A 22413-nucleotide genomic window follows, 5' to 3' on the forward strand; every position below is an offset into this window, starting at 1 on the left:
TACCAGCAGATAAAAACTAGCCTCGACCTTGAAGTCTAAACACTTCAGCTCTCACATACTTATCTGCCAAGTTCCCACATCTCCCGCCTTTTCTCAAAATAAAAAAATTAAAAAAAAAGAAAAAAGGCATAAGCAAAACATTCCCAACTCATAACATCATAACACTACAATCTATCACAAACCAAAATTAAAACTTTATAAAACCAACCTATATAACCATGCAATTCTTAACATAACCCCAACAACACCAAACAAAAACAAAGCACAACAAATAAATGGTGTAAATTCTACAGGATTCCCCCCTTCTCTATAGCACACCAACTTGTGGCAAACTTCTATTACCAAATCATCCCTCAGATGTCAGGCGATCAAACTGACACTGAGGGAGGGGGGGTCCTAGAAAAAACACAACATAAACCACATAAAATGCAAAAAACAATTCTGGCCAGAAACAAACAAAGAAACAAACAAACAAACATAAAACACATAACATAAATTTAACTCTGTAAACAAATGCATGGTATATCAAATACTAAGCAGCTAACATCCATATTGCTCAATTATCTAAAATACAAAAACAAATATACCCCTACTGGGCAATCAATCATTACTTAAAATACACAAATACCCTTATTAATTTCAGACAAAACAGGGGAATCACTTCATCAAGTAAATCATTTACAGGAATACAATTGCATCTTGGCTTACTTCTAAGTTCAAAGCTATTAACAGCTTAAAAATTTTTTACTTTTAACTTCTACTTTTAAACACAAACAAAAAACATCACCACTTATATGCCCTTAAGCCTAATACAATTTCAATTACATAGCACTATATACATTCTTCAGCTAATACAACAAAATTATTTATAACCAAACCATGACAAACTAATAACTTTACCTAAATTTATTTACAAACATTTCAAAAACACCAAAACTTTACTCTTTAGCAACTTTGCAAAATTCAACTGCTGTTCCCTCTAGCAATCACAGAGTTAACTTTTACTCTGCCTAACATTACTCGCTTGTAGTTAATTACCTTCTCTATCAACTACACCCTCAAGGTTATCAACCAGTTTTCGAAGCTTCTTGTCTGTTGCCCGCCGCCTGGGCCCGATCCTTTTTTCCTCTTCAAGTTCTCTATCTATCGCGTGCCTGCCTGGGCCCGATCCAAAGCACTTTACATAAAGGTATTTTGGGTCACATAAATTCAAAGCCATTCTCCCAAATTACCTAAATTTATGCCTAAATAACACCATAAACTCCCCCCCCTTTGAGAATACTCAACAAACCTTTTGGCTGAGTTTTCTCAAACTTTAAAAACAAAAAACAATTAGGCTCTAAAAAACAGGGGTAGTAATGGGGGGGGGGTAATACCATTTACAATCCAATTAGGGAGGGCAATACATGCTAAAAAAAATTCCACAACACAGGGCGCAGCCTGTAAAATAAACCCCAAAATCCAATCAATACCACATTTTTTAGCAGGAGTCCCAAATTTTTTCCTGCCAGTGTGCAATTCTTTGCTTCTTTACCAGGGTCAGTTCTCAATGCCCTTTTAGTCAGGAATTTCTAGACATTGGCAATATCAATGATGTGAGTGTTTTTTCTTCTGTTCCACCACCATCGTGGTTCAAGTTCTACGGGGGAAATTATCAGGATATCATCCTATACATTCAGGCAAAGCAAAAATTATTTCAATCAATTAAATCATTCAGGGAGGATCAAACAAAAAGGATCCTGGCACAGCTAACAAGCAGTTGTCCTCCAGGGGCTCAGGGTGTGTACATCTTGTTGCTTTCTCAGTCATTCCATCCACCATTGCAGCAGTCATCTCTGATACTGACACTGGTGCAGTTTCTTCAGTCCTACTGTTTGCAGCCTCAAATCCCGAATGAGCAGTGGTAATATCTTGGACTAGTTCAGGAAATAGTTTTCCAGGCACTGCTTCTAAAGGCTTTAAAGTTTCAGCTGAGGTTTCCATAGATGTTACAGTTTCTGCAATGATTTGTTCTTCAATTGCTGCAGCTGTAACAGGCACAAATGTTTTTTGAGCCCCAGAGCTTTCAATACTAAAAATGGGTGAGCCAGTATCTGCCAGCTGCACAGCTAAATTCTCTTGCTCCTCTTCGTCTCCCTTTCCACACACAGGCAGTTCTTGAGGACACATGGCGCTCTGTAGAGGGGCCCCATTTACAACTGCCCCTGGGCATTCTGATACTAGGTTAGATGGCGCATCTCCTACATCATTCTGCATGGGGGGCCTCAGCTGCAACCGCTCCAGTGGGCGCTGATTCCAAGGTAAACACAGGATCTTCTACCTCTGTCGTCACAGGTGCCTCAGTTACCCCACTCTGCATTGCATCCCCAATAAAAGCTCCCTGAGTGATCTGCCGCCCATCGGATCCCTGAAGCCGAGCAGTTCGGGTGGGCTTGCGCAAAGTGATGTCCATAGCAAAGGCAGTGTGGGGAGGGCCAGTGGATCCAAACCCTCGAGACCCGCGGTCAATCGGGGTCGATCGGGGCACACATCCCTTGAAAGGTATTAACTGAGCAAGACGTGTACCAGCAGTTATAGTCACAGGGGGACAAAGGGCACGTACCATTATCCCAATATTCCCCGTATAGTCGGCATCAATAAGGCCAGGCAAAACAAAAATACCTTGTTTTGATGTTGACGAGCGGCCAATCAAAAGGGCACTCAGGCCAAATCCTAATGGACCATCGGTGTTGGAAGGAAGAACTTGAACCTCGTCAGTCTCTAAAACTACATCTGTCGCTGTGGCCAAATCCACTCCGGCACTGCCACGGGTTGCTCCGGTGAGGTGTTCCAGGCAGCCGGGTTGGCGGGTGGAGGCACTTGTGTCGTCGCGCTCCTCCGAGGGGCGCTCCGTGATCCGTTTCCCGGCAGCGGTGTTCCATCCTTCTTGTAACGCGCCCAACAGTCGGTGGCGCGATGTCCAAACTTATCACATCGTGTGCAAGCGCCAGTTGCAGCTTCAGGTAACACATCAGAGGCCCGCTGCTCATTTTGCATAGGGCAGTCCCGCCGGAAATGCCCGGGTTTTCCGCAACCAAAACAGGGGCCGGCTGGCCGGGTCGGTTTTCTAGCCCCCCGCTGTCGCCCGAGCAGGGGTTGTAACGCCACGGCCAGTGCAGAGGCCTGTGCCTTAGCATGAATTGCTGCCTTATCCGTCTCCTCAAGCATAGCGGCCCTACCACATGCCTCAATCATTTCCATCAGGGTCGCAGTCTTGGGCAAGGTGGCTAATATACGGCGGCAAGTGGGATTTGCATTCTGGGTTGCAAGATCAAGTCCAACTGCAGTTCTGGCCTCTGGCGTCAGATTAGGAGATCTATCAATAGCCTCTCGAAGGCGATCCAAAAAGGTGGAATACGGTTCCGATGGGCCTTGCATAATTTTAGCGTAGGGAGGGCTCGGCTTTCCCATCTGGGGCACCGCTTTAAAGGCAGCCAAAGCCAGTTCCTGCGACTGCTGCAGGATCCGGGGATCGAGGCAGGCTTGCAAATGCGGGTCAACAAAGCGACCGGCTCCCAAAACATATCAGCAGTGGCCACGCGCCGAGGATCATCATCCGTAAATCCAAATTGCGGACAAGAGCCAAGTCAACTCTCTTAGCCCAATCATCTTTCCACAACAATTTCTGTGTAGGTGTAAGAAGCATGTCAGCTAGCTTAATCGCATCATACGGACACATTGCTTGGCCAGCAAATACCTGTTCAATGATAGACTGTACATACGGATTATCTAGTCCATAAGCCATGATCGATTTCTGTGCCTCACGGATCAACTTCCAGTCCAAAGGAGCCCACCGTCTATGATTAGGGTGTTGAGGGTCTGGCGTAATCACCGGAAAGGCCTCAGGTGTTAGACCTTCAAGGATGGCTTCTCTTAAAACTCCATGCCAGCGCTGTACCGGATCCGGAGGGTCCCCAGTTGGAGGGTCCCCGGGGCCAGGCGGGGCGGGGGGGCGAGTCGAATGAAAGCACTTGTGAAGATGCGATCGCGATGATCCAGGTGGAAGACCTTCCAATTGGTCCAACTTGTCACATATATGCTGCAGCTGTCGACCCTGGCGCTCCATCTCCTTATAGAAGGCATCAGACTGAGTAAACTGAGTAAACGTAGTCAAATCGGGATATGGGTTCGATGGCACATGTTCCACCCGAGCCTCCTCTGTCCCCCCGCAATCGTGGCACCCCCAGGCCCCATGGACATGGCATGGCTTTGGAGGGGGTGCATACGGCAAGGCTGTCTCCATAGGCTCGGGCGTATCGGGGGGTAACGGGACCGTAGCAGGATCAATCATGTCGGGGCCAATAGCCACATTGGAGGGTAGTGGAGCCGTAGCAGGGGCAACATCATCCATGGGGAAGGGGTCGGAAGACAAAGGTATCACCGTGTCCTCACCACCGAAAAACTCTCTGGCTCCAACCGGCAACACAGAAGGCATTCCGGGCGTTGGGCGGCAAAGCTCAGAAAGGGCCGCCTGCACTCCTGCCTCGGCCGTGAGAGTTTCTACTATCTCCTTCGCCTTATTCCATACTGGACTCAGGGAGAAGGCCTCCTTATCGCCCTGAGCCACCGACTTCCAAAGCTCGGAGCCTAGCCGCTCCCAAACAGTTTTATCAAAAATTGTACTTGGTTGAACAGAAAGTCCCCTTCTCCGTCCCCACCGCAGCAGACGGGATAACGTATTAGAGGGGAGCTTCTCTCCCTGCCGCTCCGCGATGCGCATCAAACATTCATGCACCGTCCTTTCTTCCGCTGATGCAGTGGTTCCCATATTAGCTGCTCACCTCTGGGCTGGGGTGTGCCTCCCTTTTCAGACGCCCTGCGGCTTGCCGCTCGACACTGAGCTCAGGTGCGCCCCTCTTTTCGGACGCCCTGCGGCTCCTAGCCGCTCAACACTGAACTCAGGTGCGCCCTTCTCTTCGGACGCCCTGCGGCCGCCGCTCGACACTGAGCTCAGGTGCGCCCCTCTTTTCGGACGCCCTGCGGCTCCTAGCCGCTCGACACTGAGACTCAGGTGCGCCTCCTTTTCTTCTTTTCAGTTCAGGCCACCAACACTGTCCTCATTCAATCACGTCGGGGTCACCATTTGTTGCATCGCAGGCGTATATGAACAAAGCTCTTCAGTCAGTTTGATTGGCAGCAAAAGTCATTTATTTCTCTCCAGCATACATCTTTATACTCTTGAAGCAGGCAAGCAAGCAGTTGCTAATTGGTTAACAAAATTTACACAGCCGCAGCTGTAACCCCATAGGGTAATTATCATCCTAACACCTGTTTGACTTATCATCCTATTTACTGCCTACCAGCAGATAAAAACTAGCCTCGACCTTGAAGTCTAAACACTTCAGCTCTCACATACTTATCTGCCAAGTTCCCACAGTGACAGACGGTCAGAAAGGGTTATGCAACTAGAAGGCTAATTGACCCAAATTCAACCTTTAAAGACATATTAGAGAAGTTTATAAATGGTAGTTAGGGCTATTCCTCATAGATAGCAATATAAATGGGAAGTGGAATAGAGCTTTGAAATGCAAACCTGTATTGTTAGAGAATTAGAGGTAATACTAACTTTATGTGTTTACTTATATCTTGTTAGATGTTAACCATGTAAACAGATGATTCCTGTCTGCTGGTATGTCAGTTGACTCAAAGATCAAAAGAAAATATTAATGTTTAAATTAAACTTATAGACTAACAGACGTTTTGCAGCATGAGCTTTCGTGGGTGAATACCCACTTCTTCGGATGCAAGGGAAGTGGGTATTCACCCACGAAAGCTCATGCTGCAAAACGTCTGTTAGTCTATAAGGTGCCACAGGATTCTTTGTTGCTTTTACAGATCCAGACTAACACGGCTACCCCTCTGATAAATTAAACTTGGGTGCAATAACTTCATTGTCTGTACTCTCTCTGACCTTTCTAGTAAATAACCTAGGAACCGCTTTATGGATAATTATCTTATGCTGATGAATGGAAGATTTACTTGTGTATACATAGGAACTAGGTAATTCTACTTCAAAGCAACTATTCTTCATTATCATAGCCTGCCAGTGGTCTATAAAAGTTTACCTGGGCCCTGATCCTATAATCTCAAATCTGCTTAAGCTTCATCAGGGGAAGCTCAAGTCCCAAGACTGAGGTCTCCAGTTCCATTCTGGATCACCCCGATATTGGACATTGGACTGCAACCTAAGGATTAATTCTGAAAGAACTCTTTGCAACTCTAAAGCTCACCATCTCTACCATGAAACTGACTTAAGAACTCTATACATATCTGCACGGTATAAAGATGTCGGTTTACTTCAGGGTTGGGGGAGGCATTGGGTCATTAATCGGGGCCACCTCCTACCTGCAGGCAGGCTCCTTGTCAGGCTGCAGCAGCTCCTGTCCCAGCCTTGGAGCACAGGGAGCCCAGCTTGGGAGGCTGAGTAGGAGGTGGAGATTTTGACGGGATGTAACCCCAGGGTACAGCCTGGAAGCTATTGGAACCGCTGTGCCCCCAAACCATTCAGCTGGGTTGGCATCTCCCCCTGCTCTCCTGGTGACACACATCCAGCCCCTCCAGGCCCTGTTATCACCTAACACGACAGCAAGTGGTTCCACACACCCAACTAAGTTACCTGAGTGCTTTACCTAAGCCACTCATGGACCAACAATGGAGGCACCAGCCAATTTTCCAGCTCCTCAGCCTTGCACCCCCACTGGAGCATAAACCCAGAATTAGACCATCTTGCACTGCACAGCGATCTGTACAGCGTAAACTCATTAATTAGCCTGCTCCCCCCTTGATGAGGAGAATATCTGCACCGGCCTTTGCTAACAGAGCTAAGATTCCCAAACACTTCTCTCAAAAATGCGCTGGTTAAGATAAAACATAAATCAGGTTTATTAACTACAGATGGACAAATGTTAATTGATTATAAGAGATAACAAACAGATCAAAGCAGGTTACCTTGGAAATCAAACAAACTTGCAACCTACGACTTGTACAGACTAGATAGGACTTAAATCATCAATATCTCGCCTTAACTGATGATACAAGCAGGCTTACAGAGTCTTGAGGCACAGGCTGCATCTGCTTTGCAGTCTGGGTTCCCCTCCCCCATTCAAAGTCTTTTGTCTTACAGAGCTTCTTGCATGTGTTGAGTTGTGCGGGAATGAAGACAAGAGATGATGTCACTCCCCATCCTTTATAGTTTCTTCCAGTTTGCTGGAAAGTCTATGTATGTGACATGGGTGGACAAACATTCTCCATTGTCTCCGTACTCCCTCCGAGTAGGCTTTCTTATACAGAGTTTCTGAGCTAGTGGTTTCTTCCCTGGATGAGTGTTGACAACAGCAATTAACAGTGTCTTGCGACTGCTTTGACATACCTAAAAGGCTGGTTTTGGGTGTTTCCAGCCAAATATAACACTTAGTAACTCACACATAGCAGGATTTCATAGCTTCACATACAATGAGAGTGCATACAATCGGAGGGGATATCAAAGTTTGGCAGATTAAGACTTTAAGAATGATACCTCATAGGGCATATTTTGTACAAGACATACCATAATTACATCACCATGGTAAATATGGGGTGCTTTGGGGTGCAGAGTGTCACAGGGATGATCCAGAGAGTGACAGGGGGTGGGAAGGAGAGGAGTGAGTGAGGGGTGGGGCCTTGAGGGGAAGAGGCAGAGCAGGGGCGGAACCTGGGGGAAGAGGCAGGGCAGAGAGGTGGGGCCTGAGGCTTCCAGTTACCAGCAATTAGAAAGGTGGCAACCCTGTGAGTTGTACATAGGCAGATTCGCCAGTTTGTCAGGCTGACACAGCACAGTAAGGTCAGGAAAGGATTTAATGTCTCTTTGACTGGCCAGTCAGTGATTCAGGGAAAAGGGCCCAGTGCCGTGTCACCAGCCAGCTCTGCATGGAGCTCAGTCTGAGATCCAGAGACCCAAGAGAAAACTTTAGGTCCATTTATGAGTAAAGAGCTGGAGCAGCCTATCCTGAATCTGTTGGGTCCTCACTCCATAGATGATGGGGTTTAAGATGGGGGGCACCAGGAGGTACACATTGGCAATGAGAACACGCAAATGCAGGGCCATGTTTTGCTCAAACCGTTGTGTGAGGGTGGCGAAGAGATGTGGGATGTAAGAGGCTAAGATGACACAGAGGTGGGAGCCGCAGGTCCCAAAAGTCTTGAGCCGGGCGTCCTTTGTTGGGAGGCTGAAGATGGCCCTGAGGATCTGGATATAGGACATGGTGATAAAAAACACATCCAGACTGATCACCAAGAATGCCACAGAGAGGCTGTAGTAACTACTGAGGCTGATGTCGGCGCAGGCCAGCTTCACCACAGCTATGTGCTCGCAGTACGTGTGGGGAATGATGTTGGTTCTGCAATATGGCCACCTCCTCGCCAGCAAGGGATAGGGCAGTATGAGCATGATGCCGCGCAGCACCAGAGCCAGGCCAATTTTGGCCACCATGGGGTTTGTCAGGATGGTGGAATGTCTCAGGGGATCGCAGATGGCCACGTAGCGATCAAACGCCATGGCCACGAGGATCCCAGACTGCATTGCAGAGAAGCTGAGAATGAAGTACATCTGGGTGAGGCAGGCACTGAAATTGATCTCCCTGGAGTAGAACCAGAAGATGCTCAGCATTTTGGGCACAATGGATGTAGACAGGACCAGGTCGGTGATGGCCAGCATGCAGAGGAAATAGTACATGGGCACATGGAGGCTCGGCTCTGTCTTTACGATGAACAGGATGGTGAAGTTCCCCAAGATGGCTATAGTGTACATGGTGCAGAAGGGGATGGAGATCCAGACATGGGCTGCCTCCAGGCCAGGAATACCCAGCAGGATGAAGGTGGAGGGGTTGGTGAAATCGCTTGAGTTGGAATCTGACATGGAGTAGGGGAGAAGGTGTCCAATGTTGAGGCAGAACATCATCTCCTGCATGTACCAGACGTTCCCCTGATTTCCTGTATGTGCCCAGGGTCTTGGGTGAAGGTCGTAGGACAAACACCTGGATGGAGAATAAATGTTAATAGCTTTTTATGCAAAAGTTTTGTTGCCGAAGTGCCAGTGTAGACAGCTGTCATAGGTTTTTCCCCCACTTGGAGCTTTTGGGTTCACAAGATGGGGACCTGCATGGACTCCCCTAAACTAAAATCCTAATTTAGATCTGATACGCTGCCACCGGTCAGTTTTCTAAGTGTCTGACACACTGCCTGTTTCCCCAAACTTTCCCTGTGGAACACAGATTCAATCTCCCTGAATCTCTACACACAGGGAAGCAGCCCACTTCCCCCCTCCCTCTCTCCTAGCCACTCTGGAGAGATACACACCGATTCAACTCTGTGAATCAACCTCAGGAGGAACTCACTCTTCCCCCCTCCCCTTCCCTTGAATCTCCACAAGAGATGGAATTAACCAAGTCCAAAGAAAAGAAAAGAATTTATTAAAAAGAACAAAAAAAAAAGAAAGTACACTATCTCTGTCATACCAGGATGGAACAATACACAGAGTCTAAATTATAAACCTGGAGAGAACTCCCCCTCCCCCTTTCTTTCTCAGTAAAAGCAAAGTACAGCAATAGAAATAAAGAAATTACTTCAGCAAAACACACAATTGCCAATGCAGAAATAAAAGTAAAAAAAATACTAGTTCGCCATTCTAATACTCACTAGACTGAATAGAAGAACAATACTGCAGAAACCTGGGAGGACTTGATTAAGATGTCTGGACTCCCTTAACTCCCAAGAGAGAAACTCTAAAACAAAGAACAGAAAGAAAAACTTCCCTCCACAGAGATTTGAAAATATCTTGTCCCTGATTGGTCCTCTGGTCAGGTGGTCATCAGGTACTGCTTGTTAACCCAGTACAGGTAAAAGAGACCTTAACCCTTAACTAACTGTTTATGACAACATCATACTTGATTTCATCACTTTAACTGGTGTCTGGAAGGCACCCCGCAATGCCCATCCTAATCACTGTGGTCAGGACTTTCAACTCTTCCCCCTTTAAAGGCCCAGGAATTTTGAAATTCCCCTTCCTGTTTGCTCGGCATGGAGTGTTCACATCACATCTTCCGAGGTGGCCATGGTGGCTCCATGCAGCAAATGGTCTCTCGCTTGGACCACTGTGGAACTGCTGGATCTGCTCAGTATTTGGGGAGAGGAGGCTGAGGAGTCTCAGCTGTGCTCCAGCTGTAGGAATTTCAATACCTCTGGGCAGATTTCTTGCAGCTTGCGGGAAAAGGGCTATGATTGGGACAAGCTGCAGTGCAGAGCAAAGGGGAAAGAGCTGAGGCCTGCGTACCAGAAGGCAAGGGAGGCAAAAGGTGACTCTGGTCCTGTGCCCCAGACCTGCCATTTTTCTAAGGAGTTCTCTGCGACCCCATTTCCACCACCAAAAGCCCCGTGGATACTTCAGTGGGCTGGAGCTCATGGAATCTGGACCTAACCCAGAAGAGGTCGTTGATGAGGAGGTGGAGACATTAGAAGATGTGGTGCCCATGCTGGGGTTGCCCAGTGCTGCATCCAGCCAGGAGCTGTTCTCCACTCTGGAGGTGTCCAGCCAGTCTCGGCAGTCACAGTCAGGTGAGCCAGAAGCACGGGAGGAGACCCCCGGTAAGCGGTTTTCCTCTGTGAAGTGCAGAGGTGGGTGGAGGACAGAGAAATGTACAAGGCTGGCTTTGTTTGTGTGTGCTGGGCATTTCCCCGTGCAATCCTCTGCTGGAGGTTCCTTGCAGAGTTTCTTTGTTCCTTCCCCCATTGAGGGAGCCTTTCTCGTGCCATTCTGCAATTATTGGGGGAAAGACCAAAGCAGCACACAGGCGAGCAGCATAGGGACCGGGGCGGAAACTGCAAGCATGTAGTAGATGCACCTTTGCTTCCTTGTTTACCCTCAGGAGAGAGATATCTGCCACAATGTCCCCCATCTGTGGAAAAACGTGGGAAACTTTAGAGTGTTGTCCCCTGAGAAGTGCCCCGCGACCCCTTTCACACTGCTTTTCTCTCACGCACAACGTCCCCCGCCCCTGAGAACACTCACCATGCTTGTAGTGTTCACCGGCATGTGTGCTTGTCAAGGGTCAGCAGGAAAGTGATAGGAGTGTTACCAGCAGTGTATTTTAATGTAGCGTTTCAATGCTGCCCGTGTACTTAACAATAATGCTTCTGTTTATTGTTACTTGTGCTTCACCAGATATGTCCTTGAAAGGAGGCAGCCCCTCCACTCCAGCCAAGTGTCTCCGCTGGATAAGAAAGTGCCCAAGACGGAGCAAGGAAGATACGTTCCGGGAGGTGCTGCAGTACTCTGATGCAGACAAGGCAGAATGCAGGCAGTGGAGGGAACGTGACAATTAGGAAAGAAAAGAAAATGAGGCATGCACTAGAGATGCAATGGAGATGCTGATAAAAGTTTGGGAGTGGCAAACCACCATGCTGCAGTCACTCCTGCTGCTCCAATCTGAGCAGATGGGTGCCTGCCCTCCCCTTCAGCACATTCACAACTCTTTCCCATTTCCTTCCCAAACTCCACCCGCACATTCCTTTCCGATTTCTGGGACTTCTCACTTTACTGTTCACTCCACCTCCACAGACACCTTTTCAAATGAAAACTGGACTTACGCTCAGCTGTGTGTGTGTGCATGGTGTGGTGGGTTTTTTGGCAATAAAAGCAAAGTTATTTGACTATTAATCAGTCTTGATTTGTTTCCGCTGAAGTTATGATAGCAGATGGCAGCAGCAAAGCAGCAGGCAGTTGTATCATTTCCTTACATTGAACTCTGGGCCTGAACAATCACAACTGCTTCCCACCTACCAAAACTGGACTTCATTCTGCATTACAATCCCAAGCATAGCAACAAACATTACTCGTTCTCATTTTAAAAACAGAAAGCCTCCCTGATTCGACTTGCCCCCCATCGTGCCCCTCTAATAGCCTTGGTATCTGGCTGCTCAAAATCAGCAGCCAAGTGTTCTACTCAGCAGTGCACCCTGAGCAAACTTTGCACCCTTACTGTGACGGGTTGGATCACAGAAACCCTCTTGGGAGCTGCCACCCGATGTGCCGACTACTTCTACCCCTGCTTTCCCTGCCAGCTCAGGACCCCAGCACCCTGTTTTGCTGAGCCAGACACACCCGTCTGCTCCAACAAAGACCCAGGGTCTGAATTACTTGCCCCAAAGCTGCAGATTTACCTGAGAGCAGCTCACAGAAATGTTCCTGTCTTTAACACTCAGATGCCCAACTCCCAATGGGGTCTAAACCCAAATAAATCCATTTTACCCTGTATAAAACTTATGCAGGGTAAACTCATAAATTGTCCGCCCTCTATAACACTGATAGAGAGGGGGGTCTGGAATATGCGACAGACTGAAAAATCTGGGACTCTTTAGTGTAGAGAAGAGACAAATAAGGGAGCACAGGATAGAGGAGAACAAAATAAAAGAAAGGAACCAATTACATTGAAATGGACAAACAGAGAACAGCTCCCAACCAGTAGTAGCGATCTACAGATACCCTTCCAAAGGGCTAATTCCCCAAAGCTGGGACAAATTATGATTGGGAGGAAAAATTTAGACAAAAAAATGGGAATTAAACTCGAGAGTTCTTTAAGAAGAGTTTATGAGAGACCTAAAAAGCCACGATTCCACAATCAAGAAAGTGGAGAACTTTGGTTAAAAACCCAGTTCAGTAGCAAAGTGAAGGCAGGAATTAAGGGCGGAAAAGCAACATATAACAAATGGGAATAAGGGAAAATAGCTAGTAAGCAATACTAGCTGGAAGTTATGAAAATTGATACAGGACGTTAAAGACATTAGGGAAATCCATGCTTTGCAGGGCTAAGGAGAACAAAAAGGAGTTAAGTATTTTAAGAACAAAAGAAATCCTAGGAAAGGTAAAGGCCAATCCCTAGAGGGAGAAAGGAAAGTTGCTAATGTTGCGGAAAAGGTAGATGTGTTCAAGAATTATTTTTGTTCTGCATTTGGAAAGAAGCAGTATGAGGAGTGCTGTGTGCAATTCTGGTCACCGCTCTGTAGAGAAACCGGAAAGGATCCAGAGGTGAGCGACAAAGATGATCCAAGGGATGGAATGCAAACCATGGAGGAAAGGCTGAAGGAATTGGGTATATTTAGTTTGGGAAAGAGGATATTAAGGAGGGACATGATAGTGGACTTCAGACACTTGAAAGGTTGCCATTAAAAAATGGAGAAAAGTTGTTCTCTCTTGCCACAAAGGTTAGGACAAGAGGCAATGGGATCAAACTCCAGCAGAGCAGATTTCAATGAAATCTCAGGAAAAACTTCCTAACCGTAGGAACAGGAGGACATTGCAACAGTCACCTAGGCAAGTTGTGGAAGGTCCTTCACTGGAGGTTTTCCAAAGGAGGCTGGAGCCGTCTGTCCTGGATGGTTTAGACACAACAAACCCTGCATCTTGGCAGGGGGTTACACTAGCTGACCCTTGCAGGTCCCATCTCACCCTGTCTACATCTATATGTACAATGTAAAATCTTAGTGTAGACCAGGTCTTAGCCAAACACAAGTTATGGTGCTCAATACAAGAGTAACTGGGTTAAAAGTAATGGCTTGTGTTATACAGGTGGTCAGACAGGATGATCTAATTGTCCCTTCTGATCTTAAACCCTATGAATCTATTGATAAAGAAAGTAGATGAGGCATTTGTATTTGCTCTGTCTCATAACACACGAACAGGGGAACATTCGATTACATTGCACATCTGAACATCTGAACATATAACACTGAGAAAAGACTTGTTTATATAATCCATATTTGGAACTCCTTGCCACAGACTTTATTGGCGCAGAGAGCATAGCTGAATGGGATTCACAAATGGATTGGCCATTGTAGGTGGTGCTGGTGGCTAGTTAAGGCTGTCTGACACCTTCAATTAGGAGACTTCATTTTCAGTTGGTTATAAATTTGCCAAACTTTAACTGTTTGGACTGAAATTTCTCACACTGGGTGTCTGCTTCCGGGTGAATTGTTTTTTGAAAGTTTCAGCCATAAAGGTTCAGCTAACATTTCGAATGAAGTCAAGAGAAAAGACGTCTTACCCATGTTGAAAAATTCATACCATTATTACAGTGAGGAGCCCTAGCACCTCCATGCTTTCCATCAGAAAGTCAGGCGAGAGGCCCCTAGGCGGAGGTGAGAGTCCCTGTGCATTAACTCACACACAGCTGGCTCCTGAGGTCTTTACTCAGTTCTTACTCCAAGGGGATATTTGCCTCAGTGGGGCGTGAGAACATATGGGCCATGGCCTCAGAATCCCAAGTATTGTCCATCTACTACAACCTTTCATCCTGAAGGATTCTCTGTGCCACTGAAATGCAGCCACCTCGGGGCTGGAGCCCATCAGCCAGGGGCAGAGCAAAGAGAAACATTTTGGCCAGTGATATTGGAGCAAACTCATCCCCTGTGGCAAGGGCCCTGGGCTGGTTAATGGCTGTGCAGAGTGGAAAGGACCACGGACTTACTCTCTATCCCATCACACCCACATTGCACTGGGTTTGTCGAGCAGGTGAGCTCCTCAGCAAGAGCTGGGTACCTGTGAATTCTGAGCCAGACGTGTCTTCCGTGGGAATCCCCTGCAGGCAGCTGTTTCCCACACCTCTCTCACCCCAGCAGCTGCAGCAGCTGCCCACGCCGAGAGCTGACACAGCAGGGCTGCACTGTTTATAATATAGCTGTGTGCAATCCCCGGGGGGGTTTATTCAGTCTCTCGGGGGGAAGCGGCATCTGAATGGAAACTGTCTGGAGATCGGAGACACTCTAGCCAATGTCTCGCTTTCAATGTCTGTACTTCTGTGCTATTTATCCAGCTTTAGGAGTAAACAGTAATTAAGGGACCTTCCCAAAGGAGGTGAAAACTCTTGGGCTCTCCTCTGAGTCAGAAAGGAATTGGCTGCTCTGTGTATATTTTAAAAGTGTTTTTGATTAGTAAGAAAACCAGGGATAATGGCCAGCTCTCCATAGGGTCTAATACTCTGTAAATACCCAGTATTAATGGGTAGCTAGTAGTCAGAGAGATCTGGAGATGGATGGCTGAAGGGAGATACGAACACTTTCTGCAGGCAAATGGGGCTATCGCTAAGGGATCAGAGATCAGTAATTCTCATCAGTAACTATCATCATACTGTGCAGCACCTTAAATCGAAGGCTCTTCAAAACATCTAGGAAAGGAAATTTGCTATGAACATATAGCCATTATACTGATAGGTAAACTGAGGCAAAGGGAGACGTGACTTGGTGAAGGTCACACAGAGAATGACAGACAGAACCCAGGAGTCCTGGCTTCCTTGCTGTAACCACGGTCTCTCTGTTAGTAACTGAGCACATGACAAGAAGAAAATGGACTTGCAGTCTATCAGGGATTGTTCGTTAGGTGGGTGTGATGGACTTGCCCAGGATGCAACCTGGAAAGCTGAGCCCTCTGGCAAACCAACATGGGCTCCCCCTCACACTGTGAGGCTGTGACAAGCTGCAACCCTCTCCAGGTTTTGCACGTCCAAATGTCATCAATGAGGAGACATTCCTGTACTCCCACTATTCCTCCCCTGGGCCCCCCTCTAGGACACATACCCCTGTGGTCTCTAGAGTGGGAGCTCTCCTCTGGTCAGCCGGGAAGGGCTCACAGCTAACAGCCTGGACAGTTGTCTCAGTGGCAGGCTCCACACCCCCCTCCCTTCATGAGGTGGTGTTACCTCCTGCTGCAGTGTTAAAGGAACCCACACCCACCTCCTCAGTCGTTTCTATGATTCTATCACACTTCTCTGGGCTCCCCACTGGAACACATCTCCATATGCGCCCTAGCATTGGGTTTGTCCCTTGCTTAGCAGCAACATGGACATTTTTCTCCCTGAGGCGATGCTGCCTTCAGCTGAAGGGCAGGAGCTGGTCTCAACCACCCCCACCCCTGGAAGCATGCAGCTTCCCCCTCCTGCAGGGGAATCAAGGAGACTCTCTCATTCCTTCAGCAGTTCCTGGGACTTTCCCCTTTCCCTCTGAGGTCCCAGCAGAACGCTCCTTCTTGCTGCAGATGGACACTTTAACAGCCTGAGCAATATGGAAGAAATCATTGCCAATTAGCATGTCAATAGGGTTATCGTCTACCACCCCCACTGATCATACAGCTTCCAAACCCTCCTTTTCTATGTGCACTTTAGCCAAAGGCAAAAGGGTTTTGTAACCACCAAATAATAAAAGCTCTGCCATCTGTCCTGTCAGTATGTCACCTTGTTGCACTACACTCCTCCTAATCACAGAAATTTCTGCCCCTGTATCTTCCCATGCAAGGTGTTCCCTGCCATTAATGCTGACAGTGCTTCATCCCTAGTTGTGCAGAGGCTAATTTAACAAACCTAGTACGATAACTGACAGCTGCCTGAGGTGCTTGTGCACTCAGAATCTCAGCATTGACATGGGCTATCTGCTGCCTGCTTCCTCTGAGCACGTGGAATTTATTCTTCAGGTGATCAGTGAATTACAATGGTAGCACCTTCTGGACTCTCTTGTTTTTCCAGCAGATTAGGGCTGGGGATTAGAGGAATGGGGTAAAATGTGACCATGCTTCCCACCCCGTGTAAACCCCTCTGTCTGCAGTTTATTTACAATAGAGGTGTGTGTCTGCTCAAAATCATCAGCTAGAGAAGCCATCTATCCACAGTTTTCAACTTTTTGTCCCATAGACACTATTTCACATCATCTTTGAGGATTTTTGGAGAGGTGGGAATCAGTGGAGTGAGAAGGTTCTAGTTCTGCTTTTCCAGGAAGTCCAAGTGGTGATTCTGCACTCTCTCCTTCACCCAGTTTCTTGTTGTTTTGGTTCCATAGCCCTTGTGTGTTCATCCTCTTCTCTGGCAGCCTCTGCCGGATTTAGCTGCAAAATTCTCCTATGTTCTTTTTCTACTGCCTGCAATCTGAATAGCTCCGATTTCACAATCATTTTGCTGTTTTCACTCATTTTGGTGCTTTCCTGTCTGTATGTCCTTTTCCCAAAATAAGCAAACAGAAAATAAGACACAGATAACCTCTTTGACTGGTCTCCAGCCACCACACTTAAAATCTCACTTAAAAGCTCTACACCAGTGTAAGAAGTGGAAATATCATTCAGAACAACAAAATAGTGCATTTCATCCTACTCGCTGTGCCAGAATTTCCCACCGTGAAACCTGAACTGGAGTACCACTGAGCCCTTTCGCAGACTAATCTAAATCCCCTCTCACACTGTGATTATGTGAAAAGTTGCAGACCCCTCCAGGTCCTGCATTCACACAAACATTCACAGGCAGGGACACACCCGGCTGAGTTACATGAATGCTTTCACCAGCCACTCATGAGCCAACAATAGAGAGGCTCCAGCCAGTTCCCCCCCAGCTCTCCAGTCTAGGACCCCAGAGCTGTACCATCCTGCCCTGGTCAGAAGACTGACCAGAGTAAGGGTATTACCCAGTCCGTCCCTCTCTCATTGTGGAGAGCACAATGCACAAGGATAGATTTTAAGTGATTATAAGTAATAAATGTACAGATCAAAGTAGATTACCTAAGAAATAAAGCAAAATCGCAATCTGAGTTCTATGAAGTGGACAGGGTGTGAATCAAGCAATATCTCATAGATGGTACAAACAGTTCACCAATCTTCCATTCATGAGGTGGGGTTTCTCCTTTCCAGCCTGGGACCAGCTCCCCAGTCAAAATCCCCAATCAAGGGGCGGCTTTTCCCTCTAGCCGTGTTTTGAGGTGTTGAGTTGTGGGGGGAGTGAGCCCAAGTGATGATGTCACTTCCCCCTTTTATAACTTCTGCCAGGTGCAGGGAATTTCATTGTCACAAACAAAGCCCCCAGCACAGTTAGTGGGAAAGTACAGGCACAAGATGGAGTCCGGTGTCACACGAGCTGGTCACATGGCCTGGAGTGCTTTATTGAGTCATAGCAGGGGCCATTACCCGTATTCTGGCTACAATGCCTAGAGGAAAGTCCATCAGGTGGGGATACGTTTCTCCCATGGCCCATTGTGCTCACTGATGGGCCATCAACTTGAATAGTCCATTCACAGTGTGCTGGCTCGCCTGGATGTAAACTACCTTGTGGAAGTTACTACAGGAACAAACGATGTGATGTCGAGACTTGCGCGTGAATTGGATTAAAGTGAGGGAGAGTTGCGCAACGTCAACCTCACTCTCTCTTCCCAGTTCCTATCTGTATCCAGTGGCAGGACAAGAGTCGAGACGGCTGGAGATAGGGCAGGGCGCAGTGGATGACCAGGACGCCTATGTGTCTTGTCGTGCTCTTGAGCGTTCCACAACGCTTGCTGTCACCGCCTTCCTGACCATTGAACCAGGTTTCCTCAGTCAGCCGGATCCAGCCTTCGCATGCAATGGGTAGACAGGCCCTAACTCACCGAGGGTCTGCCCCAGGTTGCAGTCAATGACTCCATGGATGCTTCACCAGAAGAGGACGAAGTGAAGAAAGCCATCAACCAGCTGTCAAGTGGCAAATCCCCAGGGTCAGATGCCATACCAGTAGAGGTGTACAAAGTCGGTGGACCAGTGCTGCTACGGAAACTCACTGAGCTGTTTCAGTCCTTCTGGAAGCAGGGATCCATTCCACAGGAATTTAGAGACGTGTCCATCGTGCACCTCTATAAGAGGAAGGGCAATCACCAGGTATGCGACAATTACCGTGGAATCTTGCTGCTCTCTACAGCGGGGAAAGTTCTTGCACGGGTTTTGTTGAACCGACTGATCACTCACCTGGAGCAGGGCTTACTGCCAGAATCACAGTGCGGCTTCCGCAAGGGGCGTGGGACTATTGACATGATCTTCGCTGCGCGTCAGCTACAGGAGAAATGTCAAGAGCAGATCCGTGAACTCTACACAACTTTTGTGGACCTCACGAAAGCATTCGACTCTGTCAGTCTCCAGGGCCTGTGGAGGATCATGTCCAAATTCGGCTGTCCAGACCGATTCATACGAATGGTACGTCAATTTCATCACGGTATGATGGCTCGTGTCCTGGATAACGGTGAAACATCTGAGGCCTTCCCAGTCACCAACGGCGTCAAGCAAGGGGGTGTTTTAGCACCCACTTTGTTTAGCATGATATTCTCTGCCACTCTGACTGATGCCTTTCAACACTGCACTGAAGGAGTAGGCCTGAAGTACAGAACCGATGGGAAACTATTCAATCCGAGGCGACTGCGTGCCATCACCAAGGTGAAGGAAACTGTACTTCGAGACTTTCTCTTTGCCGATGATTGTGCTCTGAATGCTAGTACAGAGCCAGAAATGCAAGCCAGTATGGACAAGTTTTCATCTGCATGCAACAGCTTCGGCCTCACCATTAACATCAAGAAGACTGAGGTCATGCACCAGCCAGCTCCCCACACTCTGTACTCAGAACCGTCCATCACTGTAAATGGACAGAGACTTCAGGCAGTGGACCACTTCACGTACCTGGGCAGTACCCTTTCTCGAGCAGTGTCAGTCGATGAAGAAGTAAAGTGCAGAATTGCTAAAGCCAGCTCTGCATTTGGCCGATTGCGCTCCAACGTCTGGGAACGTCGAGGGATCAGCCTACCAACGAGGCTGAAGGTCTACCGAGCAGTGGTGCTTCCAACTCTGCTGTACGCCTGCGAGACGTGGACTGTCTATCGGAGTCATGCACAAAGGCTCAATCATTTCCACACTTCCTGTCTGCGAAAGCTTCTAAAAATCAGAAGGCAGGACAAAGTGCCAGATACTGAAGTCCTTATCAGAGCCAGTCTGCCGTCAGTTCACACACTGCTGATGAGAGCCCAGACCAGATGGGCTGGACATGTCATGAGAATGTCAGACGAGCGCATTCCTCTTCTACGGAGAACTCGCCCAGGGAAAGCGCTCCCATGGAGGACAAAAGAAGCAGTTCAAGGACACGCTGAAGACCTCTCTGAAGTCCTTTGAGATTAACACCACCACATGGGAAACCCTCGCACTGAACCATCCAGCATGGCGCAGCCTCATTCACACAGGCAGTAATACCTCTGAGGCGAGGCGTACTTGCTGAGGCTGAAAGAAAGCGTGAGCTGCGCAAGTCCAGAGCTGCCCGCACATCATCGACAGTGCCATCACATGTCTGCCCAACGTGTGACAGGACGTTCCATGCCCGAATCGGACTGATCAGTCATCTTCGGACGCAGAGACCGGTCATCGAAAGAATGAGTTGTTGAGGTCTTCATCGACAACGATGGACGAACATCATCACAGGAACAAACACATTTGAAATACAGGTACAGAGTCAATATTCAAAACTACAGATAGAAAAATGAGACATGTATACAAATAGGATAATCATATTCAGCAAACTGCTGCTTTTCCATTTTCACCTCACATGGCAACTATGTAAAAGTGGTGAATATGGGGTGCCAGGTGTTGTTTTGGGGTACAGCTTGTCACAGCAAAATATCTATCAAACCAGAGCTCTCTGAGATCTAATTTTGTATTTTTATCGAGGACATACATTGTGTCCTGAAAAAGACTAATGCAGACCGAGCGCCTCCCGGATTGATCTTTGGGAAGGTCTTTCACTCTAGCAATGTGTCCTCAGCAAGAAAGCTGCCAAAAACTGACATAGCGCTGATGGGGGTGGTTGTGGGTTCAATATATCCCCACTCCTGATCTTGTGCTGCTGATCTCAATACGGAGAAGCTGCTGGGGACCATGAGCATTGAAAACATCAGCCCAGAGTTCCTCAGCCTCCCACAGTTTTCTTTCCCCATTGTTCTATAGAGCTGCAGCTTGGTAGCCTCATTCAGCCATGACATCCCCCCAAAGGCAGCACTGTATGAACAGAGCACCCACATCTTTCAAGCAGCCTCCAGCCCTGTCTATGTAGCTACCATCTGCCCAGCAATCCCTCTAGACAGGTTAATACTGAGCTGGTTGCAGTTTGCACTTGCAGGCTGCTTGATGGTAATGGCCAGGGACTTAGTTTTACCTGGTTAATAACCAGACTAATGCGCCCGGCTTCTTGCCCAGCCAGATCAGCGCTCAGCGGCAGCGGTTCACAGTGCTACACCTGCACTTGCCACTGAAGTGGACGGAATAACAGACCCTTGAGTGTTTGTAACTGGCACCTAGGGTAGGATGCACATTAGAAGCGGCAGAGAGAGGGAGGCATGTGTGTGTGGGGGAAGTTAGAAAGGAAAGGAGAGAAAAGGAACCAAAATGGATGGAGAGAGTGAGAGAGAGAGAGATGGGACGATATCCAGTAGAACAGGGACTCCCTGCCTCTTCCATTCTGGGAAGCACTTTCCAAGGGAGAGACAAATCCTCTCCCTGACCCCAAATCCTCTCCCTGACCCCAAACCAGCACTGCCTGGTTCAAGAAACGTTTCCTTCAGGGATTCTGGCTGGATCAGTCTGGGAATTGGAGCACTGTGGGAAACACTGAGGGCAGAGGAGAGTGGGCCACATTAGGGTGAAGAGAACATCTTGTGGACACCTCCCTGCAGGTTTGGGATCACCCAGCTCCACTCCCAGTCCTCTAGCATCAGTGCACCTACTCCAGGTTTGCTGTCACAGCCCCACTCAAGTTCCTGCACCCGGACACCTGCCAGGCAGCTGTGTTTTGGTCCCACACACTGAACCCAGGTGTTTGTGAGTTGGAGCAGGGTTCAGGCCCTACTCTAAGTCTGGTTTTATAGGCCCACTCTTGGGGTGCAGCTTCTATTCTAGCACCTCCCTCTGGGAGAAGGGCCCTGCATGCCAAGTGCCAAAGACATACGGGTACAGATGGTTCATACAATCAAACATGAGTTAATAGGTGTGACAGATGGTCAGAAAGGGTTATGCAACTAGAAGGCTTATTGACCCAAATTCAACCTTTAAAGACATATTAGAGAAGTTTATAAATGGTAATTAGGGCTATTCCTCATAAATAGCAATATAAACGGGAATTGGAATAGAGCTTTGAAATGCAAACCTGTATTGTTAGAGAATTAGAGGTAATACTAATTTTATGTGTTTACTTCTATCTTGTTAGATATTAACCATGTAAACAGATGATTCCTGTCAGTTGGTATGTCGGTTGACTCAAAGATCAAAAGAAAATATTAATATTTAAATTAAACTTGGGTGCAATAACTTCATTGTCTGTACTCTCTCTGACCTAACTAGTAAATAACCTATGAACCGCTTTATGGATAATTATCTTATGATGATGAATGGAAGAGTTACTTGTGTATACATAGGAACTAGGTAATTCTACTTCAAAGCAACTATTCTTCATTATCATAGCCTGCCAGTGGTCTATATAAAAGTACTTGGGTCCTGATCCTATCATCTCAAATCTGCTTAGGCTTCATCAGGGGAAGCTCAAG

The 22413-nt window shown here is 47.5% G+C and overlaps 1 protein-coding gene across 1 annotated transcript; it reads right to left on the reverse strand.

The window, feature by feature from the left end:
• Positions 1-7984: 7984 nt before the first annotated feature.
• LOC120398187 (olfactory receptor 52K1-like) lies at positions 7985-8932 on the reverse strand. Its single transcript, XM_039525342.1, has one exon. The coding sequence runs from the start codon at positions 8930-8932 to the stop codon at positions 7985-7987; it is 948 nt and encodes a 315-aa protein (XP_039381276.1).
• Positions 8933-22413: the final 13481 nt, after the last annotated feature.

The sequence above is a fragment of the Mauremys reevesii genome, linkage group 1 (assembly GCF_016161935.1).
Source record: "Mauremys reevesii isolate NIE-2019 linkage group 1, ASM1616193v1, whole genome shotgun sequence".
NCBI lineage: Eukaryota > Metazoa > Chordata > Testudines > Geoemydidae > Mauremys > Mauremys reevesii.

Coding starts and splice junctions, on each gene's coding strand:
- LOC120398187 (XM_039525342.1), bottom strand. CDS start 8,932: ATGTCAGATTCCAACTCAAGCGATTTCACCAACCCCTCCACCTTCATC.